Consider the following 22,228-nt stretch of genomic DNA (forward strand, 5'->3'; position numbering starts at 1 on the left):
TCCAGCACACCAAAATTTCAAAGGCAAAAGAAGGATGATCACAATCAACAGAGGTGATCTTATGTATCTTATGGTGCAACCTTAATTCTGAGCATATGTCTCCCTAATGAGGAAATGGAACATTACCATTATTCTATAATTGGCGAAATGTATATAGCTCACATATTGACCCTAGCTGGTGATTTCTTCTGCACTTCTAAACTGTTAGCTGTGAGCACTTTCCTGGCTTGAGATATTTTATGTTAGGCTTGAGATACTGAGCACAGCATAGTGGTTTGCTCAAGTCCATTTCTAGTTCTAAGTTCTTACAATAAATGGAAAATATCTGACCAAAAAAAAAAAAAAAAAAAGGAAAAAAATAAAAAGAAAAGTGCTTTTAAAGTCATGTCAGGTTTTGATTTTGTTTTTATTTGTGGCACTAACAGACATCAATATTTTACAATATATAATATATAGTCACATTAAATGCAAATGGCTAAATATTCTCGTATTTTCAACATTCCATAGCTATACATTTCAAATTTCAGCTTAAAGAAAAAATCTGCCACCACTGTAGTCAGTAATTATAAAAATGTAAATGTACAAACTTCCTCTTCTTCAGTTTCATTACAATATAGGAAATGTGAAAAAGAAATTAATTTGTCCTTTTTAAGTTAATCAATTTAACGAAATATTTTCAAAATATGTACAACAACTACCAAAGTAGTTAACATCTGAAAAAGATGCTGCTATAAATACTTGTGAGACAACATACAACAGTCATACAAATTAGGAATCAAGGGCCAACTTATTCATGACCTTTACAACAGACCACAAAAGTCCTGATTACTGATATAAACCAGCTTCTCTTCATTTTACAGTGCAGAGTGAATTCTACTTCTTGGGCCTCTGTACTCTGAATCTTATTTATAACCTTCACAGTCTGTTGCAAATAGAGATCCTTTAAGGTGGCTCAATATTTTGAAGTGCCATGTTTGTTACTAGGGTTCAGCATGTCTCTGCACATTAGCATTCTATACTTCATATCCCATAAGTAACTTTTCAATAGACACTGTCTCACATTCATTATTGATTGCCTGCTTTCTCAGAGCTCCAGCACAGATACCAAGTTAATTTAATTTAAAAACCAATGACCCCAGCACATAACAATTTAGGTATCATAACTTTTTTCTTGTGATTATTTTTTATAGATCTTTACTCTGGTTTTCACCCTAATCACTTACAGCCCTTCTTGAAATCAAAAGAGAAGCAAGTAAATAGTTTGAAATAGTTACATATTTTAACAGCTGGAAATGAGTATTACTTTTTAGATAACTAGCAAAGTTTTTAGTTTTGCCCATAAACACAATTAAGTATTAACACAGAACTGCACAGTGTTTATATTCTTATTAACCTGCCAACAAGAATAGTTTATTGGCAACCTTAAATATTCAGAGGCAAAACACAATTCCTTGGCACAGAAGCTTTACAGCAGAGCAACATATTTTCCCCTTAGAACCATTATGCAGGAACACACAGAAAATTAACTACAACTTATTTTGGCTTGTAGTCAAGAGAATAAACTAAACTTCTTGATGTTTTTTTTGCCACTTCAGACTTTGAATTATGATTATGGGTGCATACAGGTTTAGATTTTCCAGGTAGCTATTCTTTTACATGTTTCAAACGAGCAGAGGGACCTGTAACAAAGAAAAGCACATGATCATTCAAGATATTTTTAAACCTCCAACTGTTGACATTGTTAACCAAACATTCTCCCATGGGGCTGTTTTCAAGCTTGGTCTCTTCATCTGCTCCTTGAGACTACTTAAGCTTATCTGCTTTTTTTTCTCCAGCTATTTCACTTGGTCTAATGAAAAGTGCTATCCTTCCCTAAAAAACCCACACCTCATACATCCTTAGGTATTATGTTTGCAATTGTGTTATTTCTGGAGCATAGGTAATGCATTTTTCTGTGGAATTCCTTCATTTTGTGGAATGAACAGAATCCCAGGCTGAAAGTATGCAACCTCTGTCAGTCAAAATCTGTTCTGTATTGCTTAGCTGTCACTGGCCATAAAAATCAATTGATGAGTCCTTCCTGATTGCATGAAGGAAACTCCCAGTGGCTGTGATTCAGGAAAACACTTAAACAAATGCTTATCTTCCTTCCCACTCCTCAGGTCATCTAAGCATATGCTTTATTTTAAATACATATGCTAAGGTGCTCTTCCAAATCCAAAGTTACTGAGCTTTGATTCTATCAGAGAGATATGCATTAAGGTCACCACAAAAGCTGAACAAGAATAATGCATTTGATCAAGTATAAATTCTCCATTTTGACCCTTACTCTTGAGGAAAAAAATAGGTCATGGTATAAATTATTAGCAAGGTGAAGAGTTCAAATTATGTTTTATCTTCCATTTCAAACAGAGTAACAGCATGCAAATGCCTGCCTCTCACTGCATGGGAACCAGAATCATTTTACAGCCTCATTTGACTACTTACATATCAAACTTGGCCAACCTTATCATTGGGCCTCCTGCCCCATTTCCAGCATACCAATGCCTACATCAACTGTGGCTTTGAGTCAGTAATTTCGTTCACTGCACCCACAGATACTGATCATAAGAAAGAGTATTTATTCATTCACTATTATACTTTGTTTATGTGAGAAGAATAGTCCACTGCTTGACATAAAGGTATGGAACTAGGCCATGCTTCCTAGAAGACACTCAAGATGCCATAGTTCTGATTGATGCATTACTTGTTGACAACCAACTCCAAATTATCCCAGAGGACACAGGGACTCATTGCAATTGGTGCAGTAATTACCTTACCTGGCTCCTTTGATTGCCAACAGAATGATACACTGCACGTATCAAGAGCTGACGTGACCTAATGCTGATGCCAAACATCACCATAAATTCTTGTGGGAACTGTGATGGAGCCAAATTAATTTTTAAAATCTCAGTGAAAAAACAGAAAAGGCTACTTGGGTGCAACTCCAATCTTTATTGGAAAATACACAGAATCTGCAGAATCTCCCTTGAACATACCATTAAAAAGTGGTTGAAAGCAACCATTTTACCAAGAGTAACAGCCTGTTCTTCAGAGATATAACTTGATTTCCCTACCATGTGCAGACACATTCCCCTGCAATATTTCTACCAAATCTCTGGGTACAACTTTACCTAAAATGACTGTATGGCATATAAGCTAAAGCAACTTTTATAGCTTCCCTTTGTTGAGTAAGATTTTTAATCCTGCATGGACTTGTGCTGCAACTATACCTACAGCTAGACATCTAACAGGTTATTTGCATGTGTAGTTATGGGTTTTTTTCCACAAATAATCATGGTAAATCCCAAGGCAAGTTACATAAACACAAAAATACACATGCATTGATATAGAGAATTTCAGACATCTAGCTATATTATTTTGCATTTTGTGAGATGGCAAATAGGAAGTTAAAAACTGTGCATATATATAAACTGAACTATATGAAACTGTTTGACAGAATTTAAGGAAAACACTAGCTCACTTTTAAATCAGAACATCAAATGGTGCAGGTCTATGACCTGAGTTTTGTCCTCCAGAATTAGCCAAAATTTAGTCTCAGATGAGCTGTTTACTTCCTAGAGCAGCTGATTCCCCTTTGCATGTGCAGCAGACCCATGGCAGGGACAGCCTCCCTGCCAGTGAGACATGCTCATTCTCATAGTAACCACTAAAACACCAGGAAACCCATCATGGCTGGTGGCTTTACTTGATGCCACCTCCCTGACTTGCTGTTGAACTTTGGCTGTGATGAACACCTGTCAGGTTCCTTGACAGACCATTTCAAAACTGAAGAAAAGGGTTACTTCCTTGCACATTATCAAGTCTTCTCCAGGCTGGTAAATTCATCCCATTCCTGCAACACTTCTGTGTCTCCCTTTCTTTTGGGTAGGATCTGTAGCATGACTTTATAGAAGGTCTCTGAACTACCCTGCACTGGGGATGAACATTTGACTGAGCAGACTCAACTGGGCTTGCCACCTGAAAGAATTTTCCTTCAGGAGTCTGTGGACAGCAGAAGTGTGCAATAAAACAGAAGTCATTTCTTCAAAACAAAGAGTAATTTATCTGCCAAAACAGGCACAGTACTCCAAAAACTGGATTAAGGAAGAGTGAGGAGAGCTATGCATAGACTATCTTGCCTATACTTGGCATTTCCCTCAAGCATCTATTTCTGCTCTGGTTTCTTTTGGCTGACCCAATTAGAGACTGTGCTGTGCAGACCCTGACTCTCAGCTAAGCAAGGTCAGCCTGCAGCAACTTCTCTCCTCATTTCCTGCAGAGCGAATCTTTTAACCTTGAAGTTCATGACTTTAGCAAACAGCTGTGTAATCAGGGGAAGAGTGGAGGAGCTGCCTTTTCACAGATATTACTTGAGCTCAGATGTTTGTTGGGATGCTCCTTATCTAGGCAATTGGTTGCTTTTTACATTTGCTTCCCATGACAGCTACGTTTGATCTACTTCCATTGCAACTAACCCCACATAAATAAGCACCGAGTCACACATAATTATGCAACACAGATTCTTCCCAGCTCTCTACAATATTAGCTAAATAAATGACTTTGCTGTCAGCAACACAGATTTTTCCCAGTTCTCCGCAATATTAGCTAAATAAATGACTTTGCTGTCAGAAGCCTTTGTCCCAGAAGACTTGGGAAGACAATGGAAGAGAAACAGATGCCATTACTGAACTGAACTACCTACTCTGCTGTCTAATTGCTGCAACCAAAATCTTCCAGAAAGCTGAGCCAAAAACAGCGCTGTGCTCACATCTCTAAACCACAACATCATAGAACTTTGACAGAGGAGGCAAAGCAAAGAAAAAATTTGCTTCAGCAGGGGCACAAAGCAACTTGTCAGCCACTGCCTACAAAAAACTCAGTGTTCCTTAGTTACAGGTAAAGGAAGAAAACACTGATATTCAGCTATTATGTATTCTCTCTCCTCTATGGATTCAACTTTTGCTGTCACAAGTTGTCCAGCTGCAGGCAAGGATCAGAATTTGGCTCTCAATATAACACATAAAACTAGAAGAGATATTAAAACATGCTGGATAGAAAGCCCTTTCAGAAATCTGACAAAATTTTAACTTTAATCAGTTATCAAGGGCATGAGATCTCAAATGTCATAGTGTCATGATGACTTTGGCATTCATAAGACTAGCTTGCATATCCAATATCTGGAAGGACAGGACAGTAATAAGAAAATCATACGCTGCCTTGGACAAAACACTGCTCTCTTTTATTTTCGTAAGAGACCTATATAATGAGATGTACTTTTCTGTTGTTTCAATGTCAAAAGTAGCAAAAATTATTCTGTCTTGGAAATAAGACAAGACAGGCACAGTATTTAGCAGAATACATCAGTCTATCTGGTGTACTTTCACGACCTGCACTTGTTATCCAAGTGTTTTGAAAATAAACCCCCAAAGATAAAGACTTGTTTTCATGAGTAGAGCTATGGATCCCCTCAGAGACTTCTGCAAGAGCAATGAAGTTGGAAGAATAAGAAATTTGGAAGTATCTAGAAAACAACTGCCCAAAGTACCCTTGAATGTCCAAGTCCCATTTTTTTTCTGTCAGTCGTTGAAGTAAAGGCCTGACTTCTTCATAATTTGTAGTCTTAGAATCACAGAATCTCTCGAATTGGAAGGGACCCATAAAGATCACTGAGTCCAACTCCCTACTCCTCCCAGGAACTGTCTAAAACTAAACCATATGACTAGGAGCATGGCCCAGCTCCTCCTTGAACTCTGTCAGGTTTGGTGCTGTGACCACTTCCCTGGGGAGCCTGTTCCAGTGCCCAACCACCCTCTGGGTGAAGAACTTTTTCCTACTGTCACATGAACTTCCCTGGCACATCTGCATTCCATTCCCTTGGGATCTGTTGCTGGCCACCACAGAGAGGAGAACTTGCCCACCACTCAGCTGCCCTCCTCAAGGAAGGCACTGACTGCAATGAGGTTGCTCCTCAGCCTTCTCCAAACTGAACAAAGTGTGAATTCAGCTGCTCCTTATAATCATCTGCATAACATAGATGCAACTTTTCGCATGAAAAATTAACTGCACATCCATATTTCTGATGTAATCAGAACATGCTGATGTAAATTTCCCTGAAACATTGCTTTCTTTCTGCCATTTGTATGATTCAGTGGAATTTCTGGTTTATCAGAAACCATATTTTTTTGACAACTTTTGAATGTTAAAATTTGAGTGCATTTTAAAATTATTTAAAAGAGAACAAGTGAGCAAAGTTAAAGACTATTTACACATTTATGGTTGGCATCACCTAACTCATATGTTGGGAAAACTGCATCTGCTTTTCTGCATTCCCTTAAGTCCTTGGATCAAAGTCTATTCTTGGATAATACAGTGTAATATTGGGATGTCTCCACTCAGGACAATTGACAACTCTTTACCAAGACACGTAGTGTAACTTGAGATTGGGAAGAACAAACTTGGATCAAAGAGATAAATATAGTTGCTCCAAAAATCACACACAGGCAACTGAGCATTTAGCCTCTGGGAGTTGACCAATTCACATCTAACCACAAAAGTGAAACACACATCATTCAATTAATAAAGTTCAAACAGACATTACATTGACCTCACAGTTTTACTGACAGCTCCCAGCACGTGTGATCAAGGTTTAAGTGTTGAGAATCAAGGTCTAGGATACACTACTGAAATTAGGAGAGAATATTTACTTATAAATTTGCTTTGGCTTCTCTAAAGGACATCCAGATAATACAGAACTACAGAAAATGTCATGAAAATGCTTTCTGAAATTATACTCATGCTCTTGATGGTTTCTAATAAAATGCATTGTCTGTTCACCTGGTTGCATATATGCACAGGTGTGTTTCATTAGCTGTTCAAAGGTTTCAAATACATTCCCAACCTTTGATTCAGTTAAAGGAAACAGTGCATGTATCTTCTTCTAATGGAAGAAAGAAATTTGTGCCTAGAACAGCTTAAAAAGGGTTCTGAAAACAGCAAGCATGGGTTGTTTCATCCACAGTAAAATATGAAAGCACATTTACCTTTCTTAACTTTGCTGCTCCAGCACCAGAGCGAATGGCCTCCAGCAGGGCTTGCCTTGCCTCCATTGGATTACCTGAAGCTGTGGCAGAGGATTTAGGAGCTGCTGTTGCCAGCTGAATGGGAGGAGGTGGTGGTGGCTGGGCAGGGGCAGGTGGGATACATAGCTGCTCTTCCTGAAGTTCTTGTGCCTTCTGCAAGGACCGTTCTGCGTCCCTCAAACGCTGCAGCTCTTGGGAGGCCACTGAGGAGATCTGCTCATCAAGCAGTTGGAAGAAGGTGGTTAATATCAAGCATGGCTAAACTGTAATTATTTGACATTTGATGCACTTTTAGTACCCCGATTTCACTTTTCTTGGATGATGTAAAACCCATAGAACTTTTGTTTGCTCGTGGGGCTGAACATCTGTTACTACTCACTCACATCACTCAGCTGGGCTGATTACCAGCACTGAGGACTTGGCATTGAGTCTGTCTCAGAAACTCAATCTTTATTTACTGTGAGCTTCAGCATCCTGTAACTCTTCTTGGCATGTAAGGTAAGAGAGAAAGTTGGACTTGGCATTAATTTGGAAACAACCACAAGGGTTTTGGAATCAGGAAGATATGTTAAGGCTGCAGTAGCCACCCAGGAATATGATTATTTTTTTTTTTGGGCTGCACAGAAATAATCTCAGATGACAGGGAAGCTCTTCCAGATCTGAGCTCTCAGACATAGTTTCACTGAAAAAAAATCATTAAACCTAAAGTCTCCAGCCATATTGAAAAAAAAAAAAAAAAAAAAAAAAAAAAAGGACTAGAGACAGAGACAGCTATGTGAAAGCACTGAGAATAAAATCAATTTATTATTCTTCCAAGTGTGTTTCTGTGAAATTTCTGAAACTAAAATTTCTGCAAAAATTACCAGCTTGGAAATTCTTTACTTTAAATGCATGCAGGCAAAGAAGACAGTCTTTCAGACTAAGCAAGTTTTCCTCAACTGTGTCAAGAGATACTTTTGCCATTAATACCATTACTAGTAATAACCATGATGAATTGTTAGTAATTACAGTGATTCAGCAATTATTAGGAAATTCAGTACTATGGGCCAAAATAGGAGGTTTCCAAGCAGATCCATTATAATTAATTTCTCAGACAAATTGCAGCACAGAGCTTCTGTGGTGAAATATTAAAGGATCCATCTCTCCTAAAATAATCCAGAGAGAATCTATATTATATTCCTTTCCTATACATATACACATGATATATATATATATATGAGCATCATGTCCTGTTAGATAAAAGGCTAACATTTGAGATAAGGAAGGGACAGCACATCTGTATTGTGTCCTGTACACACACAGGCACACTGATTTAACTAGCACAGGTGACATGGTGTGAAAAAGCATATGGTTTCTAGGCAACTTCCTTTAAGATCATAGCAAAAACTTCTCTGCCAGAGGAAAGTATTCCAAAAAGTCCCTGTGATGACTTCATTGTCAGAGCCTCTTTTACACAAATTGCTATTTATTCCTAATGAATGCAGAATGCAGTTAAGTACGTGTGAAGATTGCTGCTGCTTAGCACATCCTGCTCACAGGCTCAGAGGAAGCTGTGCCCTACCTGCAGCAAGGATATTTGAGGGGTGAAGTAATTCCCCAACACAGGCAAGAGAATTTTTCTATCTCATGCCAGCTATCTGGATATGTGCTAATGAACTGAGTCATTGCACGAGGGAAATGGGAATCTCCTTGCCAAGGACACATCTTTGGCTGTATTAGTCAACTGAGTGAAAACTAAGGCTAGAACAATGCAGGTTTTGGCTATTAGGAATAAGAGATGCTTTAATGATTAGATAAATCTTTCAGAGAGAAGGAATCATCCTGTTGTGGTGAATGTTGATGAAATATCAACATCAATTACTTGCAAACAACTTGTACCATGTTAGCAGATAAACTGCATGTGTGAAGAAGCCCTAGCGTGTTTTCAAGAATGTGTGTGTATATATTTGGTAGGTAATGCAAATAAATTAATCCAACTACAAACTCCTAAAGTACAGCTCCTCTGTGTGGAGAAGCTGTGGATGCCCCATCCCTGTTGCTGTTTAAGGCCTGGTTGGATGGGCCCTGGAACAACTTGGTCTAATAGGAGATGTCCTTGCCAAAAGCAGACTGGTTGGAACTAGATAATGCCTAAGTCCTTTCAAACCAAACCACTTTTTGCAACCAAACCAAAAAGACCCCACCTAAATGTGAAAATGATGAACATTTGATGTCGTCTACGTAACTCCCTGTAATTGGTTTAGATTTCTACATGCTTCTTTCTAAGATAAAAGCACACTATTTGAAAGAATTTTAAGTTTTATAGCAGAGAATAGGATTGAACCTGCTATGCTCTCTGCCTGTCAGATCTGGTCTTCTGTCATATGGTTACCCCCTCAACTTCTCTCTTTGCAGCACAACATTTCACTTGTGGGATATTTGGGTTTTTTCAAAACACCCAGAAGGAATAGAATGCACTTCAAATATCACTGACCATATTGATTCCTTACCTTTTTCAGCTTTGAGGTGCCACTGTGGCCTCTAATTGCTGCTAGTAGGGCTGAGCGCTCATTCTCTGGCTCAGTGTACGAGGGTTTCCCATGACTGCCATTTAGAGCACTGTTTGAAACCTAGAATATGAAGGAATAAACCGCACATCATTATTAGATACTTACTTTGAAATAGCTAGGAAACACTTTTTGGCACTTGTACCAGAATGCAAACTATGACGACTAGTCAGTTTGTATTTTTTTGGGCCTGCTTGTAAAACCTTATTCACACTGAACAGTAAGGGTATGTGTAAATAGTAATTCTGTACGTAGAGATGCAGTCCATATCCCCTGAGCATGAAGTCAGTGGCATATTATTATCCCCTATTAAAACAAAATGCAATTTTCTTTCACTGCAGGTATTTACAAGTTTTCTCCATGTTGTGTGTTCCTTTTTTTTTACAGAACACACTGAAATAGGAGTTCAGCTCATAGACAAACCTCAGTGACCTCTCCTTTATCTGTGTCTGTGTACCCTCTGCCTCCTCCAGCTAGTGCAGCAGCCATGATGTTGCATAGTGTACAGGATGTGCAGAATAAGTAGCAGCTTGGTCTGCATTTTGCCGTTATAAATTTTTCAAATGCCTTGTAGTCTCCACCTCACCAGCAACTGCACAAGTTACTAAACCTCTGGTGTCTGACAGGATGAATATAGAGCTCTGCAGTCTGGTCAGGTTAAAAAAGGTTTCCACTTTACCTTTCTGAGTTTCTCTTTTCCCCCTCCTGTTTGAATGGCTTCCATTAGGGCACTGTGCAATGATGTGTCTTTTGGAACTGGCTTTTGGACGACAGGCTTGAACTTCTTCTTTGGTCCAAAAATATTGGTCTGCACATTAACATCCAGTTCACCAACAGTATTAACATCTGAATCATCAGGTTTCTCCTCCTGTTCTGACTCTACATTTGCTGCTGCACCATTTAGCTCAGTTGAAGCTTTAAGTGAACTAACTTGTGCACCATTAGCAGGACGCCATTTAGTGACTCGCAAAGATGAGCTGAAAGAGGATGGGACTCCTTGGAGATCAGGGGACTTGAGGGATGAGGTTGAATTTGTATGGGTCAAAGTCTCATACTTCTGGTCAAACACAGTCTTTTTCTCTGCTACAGTTTGTTTGCTGTTTAAACCATGATCGTCTTCTGCACTGCTGTTATCCTTTGAAGAGGATTTAGTAAGTGGGACACTGGCATTCTTTTTATAGAAATTCACAGGAGTTGCTTGATTTGGTGCCCTGATATTAACTACTTTGTTTTCCATGCCAGAATTATCACCAGGTGTAAATCTGTGGGATGCTTTCTGACTGCAAGCAAAAATACTTGAAAGTGTTTCTCTTGTTTCTGATGATTCTGTTTCCGCAGGGCTGTATTTGGCCACAATAATACATCTTTTTGGTGAAACTTCTGCTTCATTCTTAACCTCTCCTGCCCCTTGCTTATTTTCATCTTTCTCATTATATTCCATAGGGTCAGGTTTAAAGGTAGTTGCATTGATGTGTCTTGCAATGGCAGAGGCAACATACTGACTTGAAGTTCTCCTGTGTGGCTTTACGAACGGGAGTTCCAGCTTGTCCTTACTAACAGCTGGGGCTGCTAAAGGTGCTACCTGGGACTGTGTAACTGAAGGAGCTGGTTTGATCCTGTCATTCTCAGTCTGTCTTTCAGCTGCCTGGGTAGTAACAGTCTGTGGTGATGCAGGTTTCGGAGCTGCAAGACAGACAGGTTTGTGTTCATGTTTTATAGCAAAGGGCTTAGAGTTTGTGGTGACAGCTGACTTTTTAGGAAAATGCTCAGCAGAGTCATCATTTTGCTTTTCCATAGAACTTGACCTCCAGAATGCTTTCACTTTCCCAATATGAATTTCCTCACTTTCATCAGAGGCAGAACCTTGTACCTGCTTACTAACACTGGTGTTTGGGCCTATTAGATTGCCTAGTTCATCTATCTTAATGGCACCAGTGGAGAGTGAAACTCCTCTATCAAAATGTCTTACTTCAGGTTTGGGAGGGACAACTTTAAAGGTTGTCAAACCCATTTTAGGTTCGTAGGTCGATCCTGAATTCTGGGCACGATGACACCATGTGGGTGTTGATGGGACTTCTTCCACTTTTTTTGCTGGTGGCCATTTGATTTCTAACTCTGATTTACTTTTTTTCAGAGATTTCTCTCTGCTACTACATTCATTGACTGGATTTAGCTTCTCTTTTGCTGTACTGATTTCAATCATGGCTTTGGAGTGAGATGGACTCAGCTTGGATTTACATTCCTCAGACTTCACAGCATGTTTGGGAGAGGGTTCCAGTCTTAAGTTCTTTTCATTTCTTTTTTCAAAGGAGGATGTGAGAGATTCAAACATATCTCTCCTCTGTTCCACAGGCAAGTGAAGGAATTCATTTTCAGATGGTTGCTGATATATTAGGTCCCTGCATACAGCTCCACCATCTGTGTGTCCCTTATCAAAGGAACCTGCATTATTGTTTTTATTTGTGAAGTTTCTCACATTAACAGAGTCTGCTGAGATATTCTGTGAAATCCTAATCTCTGTCTCTTGATTTTCATCTGAATTAGAGGTGCTAAATTCAGGAGCATCATCTATGATTGTTACTGGAACAGAAATGGAAGCATCTTGGGTGGCCTCAACTTTTCTTATGTGTGGGTTCAAGGCTTCACTGGTGTAGTCAGAATCAGAGTTACTGACACCATCCACTGCTGCAAAATACACATAAAATGTTACATATAGGCAGTAATAGGCAATATGACTATTAATTACCTAGATAGTACAAGTTTAAGCAAACCAGGTATTTTAGTTACACTTAGAGTAACAGGCTTTTTTTTTTTATGCCTGTATTACAAAAAAAAGGAGATGCCTGGGTTCTTCTTTTTGTCTGGTGGCTGATTAGGATTGGCAAAATATTCCTGCAGTCCTCCTGCTTCAGTCAGTGGGAAACAAACAAATGCAGCTGAAAGCAGAATTTCATCTATTGTTCATACCTTATCTTTGACTAACTTATCTGAGTGATAAACATTTCACCACATGACTTCAAAGGAGAAACATTTCTAAGAAACAGCAAGCAACTCCAAATTATGTTTCCCAGTCCTGGTTAGTAATAACAGCCTAGCTGAAGGATTTCCTTGAGCAAGCAAACAAAGAAACAGTACTTTTATTTTTGCTGCATTCTTCTCACCCTTTATTACCAGTGACTCCAGAAGCCTCATTGTGCAAGAGGGCTATATATCCTCTCAAATTTGCTGGTATAAATCAAAGGTTACAACACAAGCTAAGGAATGGCTGTGCCTGAGAACTCACAAGAAATCAAATGAGACTTAAGTCCATTGCAGAAGTATAAAAATGAAGATGGGAAGTTAAATAAAAAGTACTTGATGTCATTTGTTGACAAACCAATAATAGAGAAGTATTTTTAATTCACAGCAGGGAAAAGAGGAGCACAATATGACATTTTATCTCTTCCCACTGTTTCATGTTTTTCCATTTTTAACTTTTAAATGTGCCTGTTAACATAGAGGAGACGCTGGGTACAAAAATGTTCTATCCTTCTCCACTTCATAATGATAAAATAAAAACAGAGGGATTCTTCATTAAATACATTCACAACTGATTTAGCTTCACAAAAGTCAATGAAATTATACTAAATTTGGCCAACAAAATGTGTCCATTGGCTGCTGTTCATCTCCTTTTGGTAGAAGACACTGAAATACAACGACAATCTGATATGCAGTTTGAAAAATATTCAGTGGGAGCCTATAAAGGGTGTCTGCTCCTGAAGCAAAGAAGCCACTTTGGGGGAACCACAGTCCACCTCACGCTCATGAGTTGCTCCCTGTGATCTTAGTGAGAAACATACAGGATGTCTCAAGAGAACTCTGCATCCACTGGGTGTGTCTCTATCTTTTGCCCTTCAGAGGTAACACACACTTTCCTACCTTCTAAATCTTCATCCAGGTTAGCCAAAGTCTGCTGGAGCTGTGCTGCAATGAATGTATCTTCATTCTCATGCTTAGCCAAAGCCACTGCTTCATCTTGCCTGCTAAAGGAAAGAGGAGAAAATCATTGGGTCTCTCCCCTTTCTTTCACTTTGCACTGTTGCTCTGAAACACACTATAATTTCAGCCCCTTTGCTCCCACTGGGGTTCTGAAACTCATTACTAAAAGTATGAAAAATGTGTAGCCTTACACACAAACCCCCATACTGATACATCCACACTTAGGAAAGATCTTAGTGGTATTTGAGCACATCCACTGCACTGGTAATCAAAATATTACAATTAATAAAGCCTGAAAAGAAATGGTCTGGCTTCAGTGTGAAGCATGCATTTCAGCTGGACTGCAGAAACACAGCATATGCCAGGACAAAGGTTTTGCATATCCATACAATTTTAAGGCAGACCACTAACCATCCTGTGCACCCACTGTAACAATATATGTGCACCTTAATTAAATAAAAATTGCATGGTAATGGAAAATAAACACAGTCAAAGTACTGTTAGACAATCACTCTGCATCTTGAGGTGTGGGAGAGAGTGAAAGCAGTTTCTAATGAAACATACCAAGGGACCTGATTTTGCCAGAAAACTGATGAAGCTGTTCAATGACCTAAGATGAGTCTAAAATCAGGATGAGTGCCAAGTGTTGATTTGGCTTATTAAAATAAGAAAAAAAAAAAAAATCCTAAAAAACCCCCTAAAATTAAAAACAAACAACAACAAACCAACAATAAAAATCCACCCTTATGTCAACCTGGTACACAACAGTCTTCCTTTAATTCAGAGGAAAATCTCAATCAGCAGAACATTTTTATCTAAATCATTGAAACCAGAATTTCAAATTGGACATTTTATTTCTTTGTTACCTCACCCGAATTTAAGATGTGGTCTGTGACACTGTATCTAAGTTTTGCAATTAGTGATTGAAAAAGTAGGAAAGACTTGTGATTAGTCTATTGAAAAAGTGAATTTCCATTCTAGCCACACTTAAACTAACTCTAGCTGGGTGAAGCAGATTTGCCCTTTTCAAGATCATACTCTTAATTGCACAGATATAGTAACAGATGACAGATTTTTTTGTTAGTTAACCAAACACTACCTGAAAAATGCTACTTTTCTTCTTACCTTTAATATAGTAATATGAATAAAAATTCAGAGGTGTTTCCTGACATTGATTTAAATTTTGTCCAACAATATAGCTTCATTTTTTGCTACTTTGTTGTTTGATTTTTTCCCTTTCTCCTACCAGGAGCAACTGAAAGGACATGTTGAAGCATCAGATATTTTATTTGATTTTACTTCATTATTTATTTAGCATTCATGTCTTTTGTAGTAGTCCTGCAGCCTGATCCTTCTACTTTTACCCAAACTGCCTTGCACGTACAAAACTGACTTCATTTATGTGTTATTGATGAAAACAACAACACACACCTTCAAGGAAGCCTTCCAAAACTCTCCTGCACACATTCTTGTGTATCTGAATACACAGATGGGATTAATTCAAGACAACAATGCTTGATATATGACTAAGAGGTTTCCTAAACTGGAATCTAAGACAGAAATCAGAATTGGTTGTTTTAAATATAGAGGAAGAGACAGGGTGCTCTGCGACTGGAATAAAATTTCTTCCAACATCTGCCACTGAGGCTCTGAACATCTCCAAAAGCCAGTGTGATCTAATGATGCTCAGGCTCAACATCCACACTGCAAGATTCATGGGGAACTGAGTTTTCCCTGATGGATTATGAGGATGGTGGAAGAAATCAAAGTCTCCAGTGCAGGCACCAGTGCTGTAGGACTGCAGTCCCCCTGTACCCTGAGGGACACACACACACACACACACACACACCTGTAAATCAATGAGATTGCTCATCTGAGCAATCTAACAAAAAGATTTACAATTATTGCAGCATTTGAATAGGGAGAGAAGCCTGATAAATAAAACTCTCAATGTGAAGATGGCAGAAAGAACAAACTAACTGAATTTCATATTGTTCTTGCAGTGGAAAGTTTCTTAAAATTATTAAAAAGTACTCTTCGCTGAGTGCATTTAAAACAATTTATTTGCAAACTCAGAGAGAGCATTACCAGTGGGAGAACCATTTAAATTGTGCACCAGCTAAGCAACAGGTCTATCCATCATGGCAAGCAAATACCATTTCCCTCTTTACAAAGCTGGTCTTGCAGAATAGCTTCACACAGCTGGAGGCAAATAAGTGACACACACACTGAGACTCATTCTCTGACCTACTGTGGAGAAGTTGTTTCCAAAGCCTTGGGAGAAAAATCTGTAAACTCACGAGACCTAATTTCATGAAGGCCAGGCCAGCTCACCACCCTCTTGGTACCTGGTTATATTTCCCTGTCTGTTGCCTGACTCTTCTACCATACAGCCAAAATCTGTATTTCTAAGGTTGTTTGTGCTGGAATTTCTACAGGAAACAATAGGGTTGAGAATTTTATGTAAAATTTATCTAGAAAAACATATTTGGGATGGGAACAAGCATTCCTGGGCTTCAAACAGGGAGTGCAGATCCATTGCACTGCACTGACCAGTTCTTTTCTCATGTCTATCAGTGGGAATCTTTCAGTGACTCCTCACAGCAAAATTATCCTCTCCTTGCTGGGCACAACAGTCAGCAGTGGTTTCTTTCATTATCCTCTGTGCACTTATGCTGTGACTATACATAATTTGTCTCCCAATCTCTGCTTCAATCCTTTATGTAGACAACTGGGATAATATTATCCAATTCACAGAATTTTTCTGAAGGAAAGAGAACAATGAATTAAAAATGAAAGGTTGAGAATCCTATTTGCTTCTACAGAGAGAGCTTCAGAAAAACACAGATCTTTTCTTTTGCATTTCTAAATCTCTAAAAGATCTATTGTTTGATGTATCTCAAAACTCACTTACAAAGCAAGCCAGAAGGTATAGATTAATCACAAGGGTTTTTCTTAAAATTCTCACCACTGGGAATTTAGAATGGGCTATGTGTTTTGTAAGGTGAAGGTCTGGGAGTTTCCAGTAGCTCACATGACTTACAAATATGCCTAAGACTCTTTCTCACAGAAAAAGGAAAACAAAAGGGCCTCATTATTTTTTTCCATAGCCGCCTTCCCTTCTAACCCTACACACTTTTCTTTTGTTGACAGCTGTTCTGGCCAGAAGTCAAGAAAAATATGACTTATTTCGATACAGTGTTTCACATTCTGGATAAACATTACCAGTGGTATTTTCTCATACATGCTTTTTTTTTAAAATTTTTTATTTTTTTTTATTTTTTTTTTTTTTACTTAGGGAAGAACTTGATAACCTCTACACTGCCTTCCTGGTTAACACATGAGGTGTTAAAAATACAGCACTAGTGAGCATTTAGCCCAAGCTCAAAATGGCAAATGTGCACAGTTCCTGGAAACCTGTGCACATATTACTTATGTAGATTAGCAGAGATTTGTGCAAGAGCACAGAACGAAGCAAAGTGACTACTAAACTACAGCATTTAATGTTCCACTGAGCTCAGGCTACAGCGCCTAATTACTCCTTGGCAGTCATTTGCGCAGTTGGAGACAAAATGAAACTTACAGCAGCATTTTACCAAATTAGTGCCATGGGAGACATACATTTATGAGAAGGTTTACATTCTAAGGAAGAGAGAAATTCCTCTGATAAAACTAGCTGGAAATGCTGCATAAAAATAAACCCAAACTGGTGGCAAGACAAGGGATTTGCAATGAGAGGAGCTGCCATTTTGTTATAGTTAAAGCAGCATTACCTGTGGGTCCATAAATTATAAATCTGACCCAAGTTTCTTCAAGCACTTCTTGGGAGTTCTCATGTATGGCACCAGAGGCAGAGACCACACCTGCCACCATAACTGCTAAAATACAACACAGACCTATGTAAACTGCAGAGAAGGGATGAAAGAAGGCATTCAATTATCTAAATGCAGTTTCTTGGTACCATTTTAAATGCTGTAGGATATCCAAGTCATCTGTCTGGGACTCTTACACTTATATAGAGATCAGGGTAACTTGCATCCTATCAGAATGGCAGCAGGTAGGAAGAAACCTAGTAGTATATGTATCTCAGGTTAACTGGATGTGATTTGCAATCTCACCAATTTTGCACAATATTTGCTACACCAAAAGACATGAGAACATGGCTCCTGTGAACCTGTTACTAGGCAGGGTGGGAAGACAGAGCCATTGCAAATAAGCCAAATCCATACAGGCACACTGTGCAATAGAAAATGCAGGGATGTAGGGACAGCTGTGAGGCACATTGAGAGCATTCAGATTCTCCCATGAGCCTTGGGCAGCTAAGAGGGACTGACCTACATGGAAAACTGACATGGTTACTCCAGTTCCAAAGACTGGGCTTTGGAACATTCAGACTCCCTTCCCAGCTCTGACAGTCATCCCAGTCTGGTGCTGGGGAATTACATTAACCCATCCTTATGTATCCAAGTTTGTCCTCTTTAAAACGAATCTGTGATATCCACCAGTTACACAAATGCTGCAAAGAGAAATGCTTCTACCTTGTGTATGTATCAAGGTGGGTGTTAAAGAAGAGACTGATGCTGAAGGATTTTAAAATGTAGGAAGTATGGCTGAAGCTTTTTGAAAACAACTTGCTATTCAATCAGGACAGAAAGATGCCATTAAATAAACTCAGGGTTTTTATACATTCATTTTTGTGAGTGATGTGGCAAAGTACTCTTCAAAAAGTGAGGTAACTGTTTTCTGGATTAACCAACTGTTTCTGCAATCTTAGAGACCATTTTTCCATTCTTTGCATTTTTTAGGCTAGGTAACTTTTTTCATTTATTTTCAAGGAAGTAATACAACTGCAGCAGGAGAGCAGCTAGTGTAAGTGCAGGACTTTCTAGTCACCCAAGCCATGACCTGACCAGCAATATTTTCCATTACTACTGCCTCCTGTGAACTTGAGAATGAATTTTTAACCAAAGCCTGTTAAAATTAAAAAGTTGCAGACTTTGTGGTAGAGCAACCAATCTGTGACTGGTTAGATAGCAAAGTCTTCACTTGTGTTTGACACAAGATTTCTGAAATTGGCAGGCAACTAGGAAAGGAAAAAAGCACATGGCCATATTCCATTGAATTCAGATAATCTTCATTTTTACATTCTGAGATAGGCAATAGGAAACAAAGCTGCACATATTTTTAAGAACAAGCTACAGGTATCACTTCCATTCCATTTTTAGTTTGTGTTCTGTTTCTAGTTCTGGGTCTACATCAAGGTCTTTACACTACATTTATATCTCAATACAAGTCATCAGAGATTGAATTTAACTATTTTTCAATCCTTTTATACACAGGTTCAATAGTGTCTTCAGATACACTGCCACCCAATTAACAATAAAATAGAGGCAAGAAGGAAAATGAAGCAATTTTTCAACAGCAGCTTGGTTTATGGTCCTTTCACAATTTTCCTCCACGGTTGCTGGTCAAGAATCTAAATAGAAAGCAAACAAATATGTTTTTGCATAGTATCATTCTGTGTTCTAAAGCTAGAAATCTCTAAGCTTGTGACATACCAGGGTGATTTAAGCTTCCAGAGTACCTGACATATGTCAGCTCCAGGGTCCTGCTGCATAAGCAGCAGCTTGTAGTTGCCATATAGCTGGATGCACCCCCACTCCTCCTCCTCTGGCAACAGCTTCTCAACAGGAAAGCCTGTGGGCTGACAGAACTGCCAGAAATAGTCAGGAAAGTGGACTAGCATGATTTAGATCTTAGTACAGCTACATCACCTGCGCAATGTAACATTGCAAATTAAAAGATGGCACAGTAAAATAATTTCTCTTGATTTACACAGAAAAATAGAAATAGAAACAGACAAGAGCCCTCCTCTCCTGTAAGCCAACACCAGGCCTTTAGCAAGTCAAGCTGCTCTCTAATATTTAAAATATTCTTCAGCTCCAAAGCATACCGTATTTTTCCAGTGGATGAGTTTAACAGAAAGGCTAATCAGTATTCTTGCCCCAGAATGACTGAGAGTATCTATTACTTAACCATAATATCCATAATATCTTTCCTCCTTGAAGATCTGCCAGCTAAAAAGTGCACAAATGTTTCCAAATTCGAAGAGTTTTCTGGAACAAGGGGAAAGGGAAAGCCAGAGATAAGGAAGGAAAACTATGTAAGAAGTGGAGGCTTGCAAATTGTCAGACATCTGGGTCTTAATTTAATAATTTTTCTTCCCTGAGGTTCTCTGTGTCACTTTAACCCTTTCTCTACTTTCCTACCCCTTCAAATTGATTTGAAAATAGTAAAATAGGCTGAGCCAGTTAAAAATATAACATATCCTATGGAGAAACTTTCTCCTGTTTCTCAGAGACAAGTGACAAATAGTTACACAGAATGTGTTTGCGCACAAAGGTATATATAATGCATACATACACTGCTATTTTTCACTGCAGTTTTTCTTTTTCCTTCCTGCCTTCTGCCTCTCACTATTTTTATTTTTTCTGACCAGCTTCCACACTGAATTCTCTCCAGCTACTAACTTCTCCTTCTGTCCTGTCCCTCCCAAGTGGAATACAAAACCCTGTAACATTTGAATGTGAATGGACTGAAAATTAAGCAGAACAGGTTCACCCAGCCCTATCGTTTCAAGCTTTTGTTTTAAACTAACTCATCAGAACCCAAACAGTTTAGTAGCAAACAGCAAGTACTTCTCAGGTTGGGAACTAAGAGGTCTGACCTTCCAGCAGCTTCAGCTACCCTGACCAGAGCCAAAGGTAACAAATTATTCCAAGAGAAAGGAAGGAAATGGGATTATCTCTGTCCAGACCCACAGCACGAACTGATCTCTGGAGGGTTCTCCCACCCCCACCCTATGTCCTCTACTAGCTGTACGTGAAAAAATATTCCTCTCTCATGGCTACTGAAGCAGACACTCAAGGGAGGGGAAAATCCCTTACAGACATTTAGAAAGTATTTTGTCTCTTTATCATACACAAGCCTGTATTTATTTATATCTTTATAACTACAAAGCTCCCTTCACGTTTTTAAATACTTTTATTTCTTAAATATTTCAATACATTTAAAATTTTTTCAGAGTTAAAAAAAGTCTGGTATTATAAAGTGTTTTTCTTTTTCTCGGATAGGCCAGCAGAACCACTCTTAAGAGTTAAACCCATTAAAACACTGACTTCAGTTGCTTATAAAGTTGAGAAACAAAACATGTCTGCGAATCCACATGACAATTCATATCATGCCCATAATCATACTACTATTTTATTTCAACCAAAATGTTTAAATGTCTTCCAAAAACAGAGTCTGGAGGAAAAGGAGAACTGCATTCTGATACATGAAATTCTATTTAATACTCAGCCCTCTGCTAAAAAAAAAAAAGGTAGACCTGGCACGGTGTATCTGTTCACTACTCTGCTGCCACTGAAGGAAAGCCCATCAGCTCTCCTTCCATGAAACAGGAAAATGCCACCTCTTCACATCACATGAGCACTGTGCAGAGAAACAAATTGAAGTTTGCATAGCATGTGAATACCACTGGAATGAGTAAGATAAAGAGAGCCAAAGGAAATAAAGTAGTCCTATCTCCAGAAAAGAATTTGAACTGAGTGATCTGTCTTATTCATTGAGTACTGAAACTTAGAAAGAAAATAAAATTGAGTCCCATCACTGTAAGCAGAGACATTATCATACAGTTCAAAAGGGGGAAATTGGCACTAAAAGGGGAGAATCTAAGATTACACACAGAGCTTTAATATTGAAGTTAGCTGATGTTAAGCGCATGACCTAGCATCCCTAATAATATTATTTTAACATAATTTTCAATGTGTAATTATTTATAAAGCTCCAGACAGTAGGTGTGCATGATGCTTTATAGGCGTTTAAAATTGTCTGATCCCTGCCCCTAGGAGCTTGCGTGATGACACCACAAAGGGATGGGAAAAGAGGGGGTATGGGAGGACAGGGTTGCAACATTGTGAGATCATGAGATGTACTTACTGCTACATAAGCAACATTTCAGCTTCTCTGTGGTTTTCTTGTTACTCATTTAACACTATATATTAAAATTTGGTGAACAGATACATAACACAAAGACATCAACCATAAGAAAGGATATGAATAAAGAGAACTATGTAGTACAATGTTCAGACTCAGCAGTTAATATTAAAACATTCACAGGCAAACGTTGCATGTAGTCAATTATTTATATGGGTTTAGCCCTTGGCACCTCGAGCTGAGGTCTGGTTTTTGCTCCACCAGGCACTGTACAAATGCATTTTGAGATATGATAGCTGTGTTATGGCTTTTACTGCAAAAAAACAGTGTCAGAAGGGGATCTCACAGATCCCTCTTCTTGGCAGAGAGACCAAGATGGTTTAACAGGCTAGAGGCAGAGCTTAGAGTAGAAGTGGAGTGTTTTGACATTTGTTTTGATATTCTAATTGCTAATTAGTGTATTTAGATTATGATTGCTTGAAAAAGAATCCCCAAACCAAACCAAACCAAACAAAAAAGAATGCATTTGCAAGTCCCTACCATGAACAGAAAATTAAAACCGTTGAGGAAATATTGAGCTTGGAAATC

At 38.6% G+C, this 22,228-nt stretch overlaps 1 protein-coding gene across 9 annotated transcripts in view; it reads right to left on the reverse strand.

The window, feature by feature from the left end:
• Nucleotides 1-387: 387 nt before the first annotated feature.
• The window catches only part of COBL (cordon-bleu WH2 repeat protein), a 156,353-nt gene continuing 134,512 nt past the window's right edge, over nucleotides 388-22,228 (reverse strand). For 7 of the 9 annotated variants that reach the window (XM_079300373.1, XM_079300371.1, XM_079300375.1 and 4 more), the window contains 5 exons: nucleotides 13,586-13,689; nucleotides 10,347-12,352; nucleotides 9,611-9,730; nucleotides 7,083-7,334; nucleotides 388-1,679 (listed from right to left, as the gene is read on the reverse strand). In XM_079300373.1, the coding sequence (XP_079156499.1) occupies nucleotides 1,662-1,679; nucleotides 7,083-7,334; nucleotides 9,611-9,730; nucleotides 10,347-12,352; nucleotides 13,586-13,689 (2,500 nt within the window). In that variant the 3' untranslated portion in view covers nucleotides 388-1,661. The remainder of the gene's footprint in view (nucleotides 1,680-7,082; nucleotides 7,335-9,610; nucleotides 9,731-10,346; nucleotides 12,353-13,585; nucleotides 13,690-22,228) is intronic. The other 2 variants (XM_079300377.1, XM_079300370.1) reach the window with 1 other exon arrangement.

The sequence above is a fragment of the Erithacus rubecula genome (genome assembly GCF_903797595.1).
Source record: "Erithacus rubecula genome assembly, chromosome: 3".
NCBI classification, from domain to species: domain Eukaryota; kingdom Metazoa; phylum Chordata; class Aves; order Passeriformes; family Muscicapidae; genus Erithacus; species Erithacus rubecula.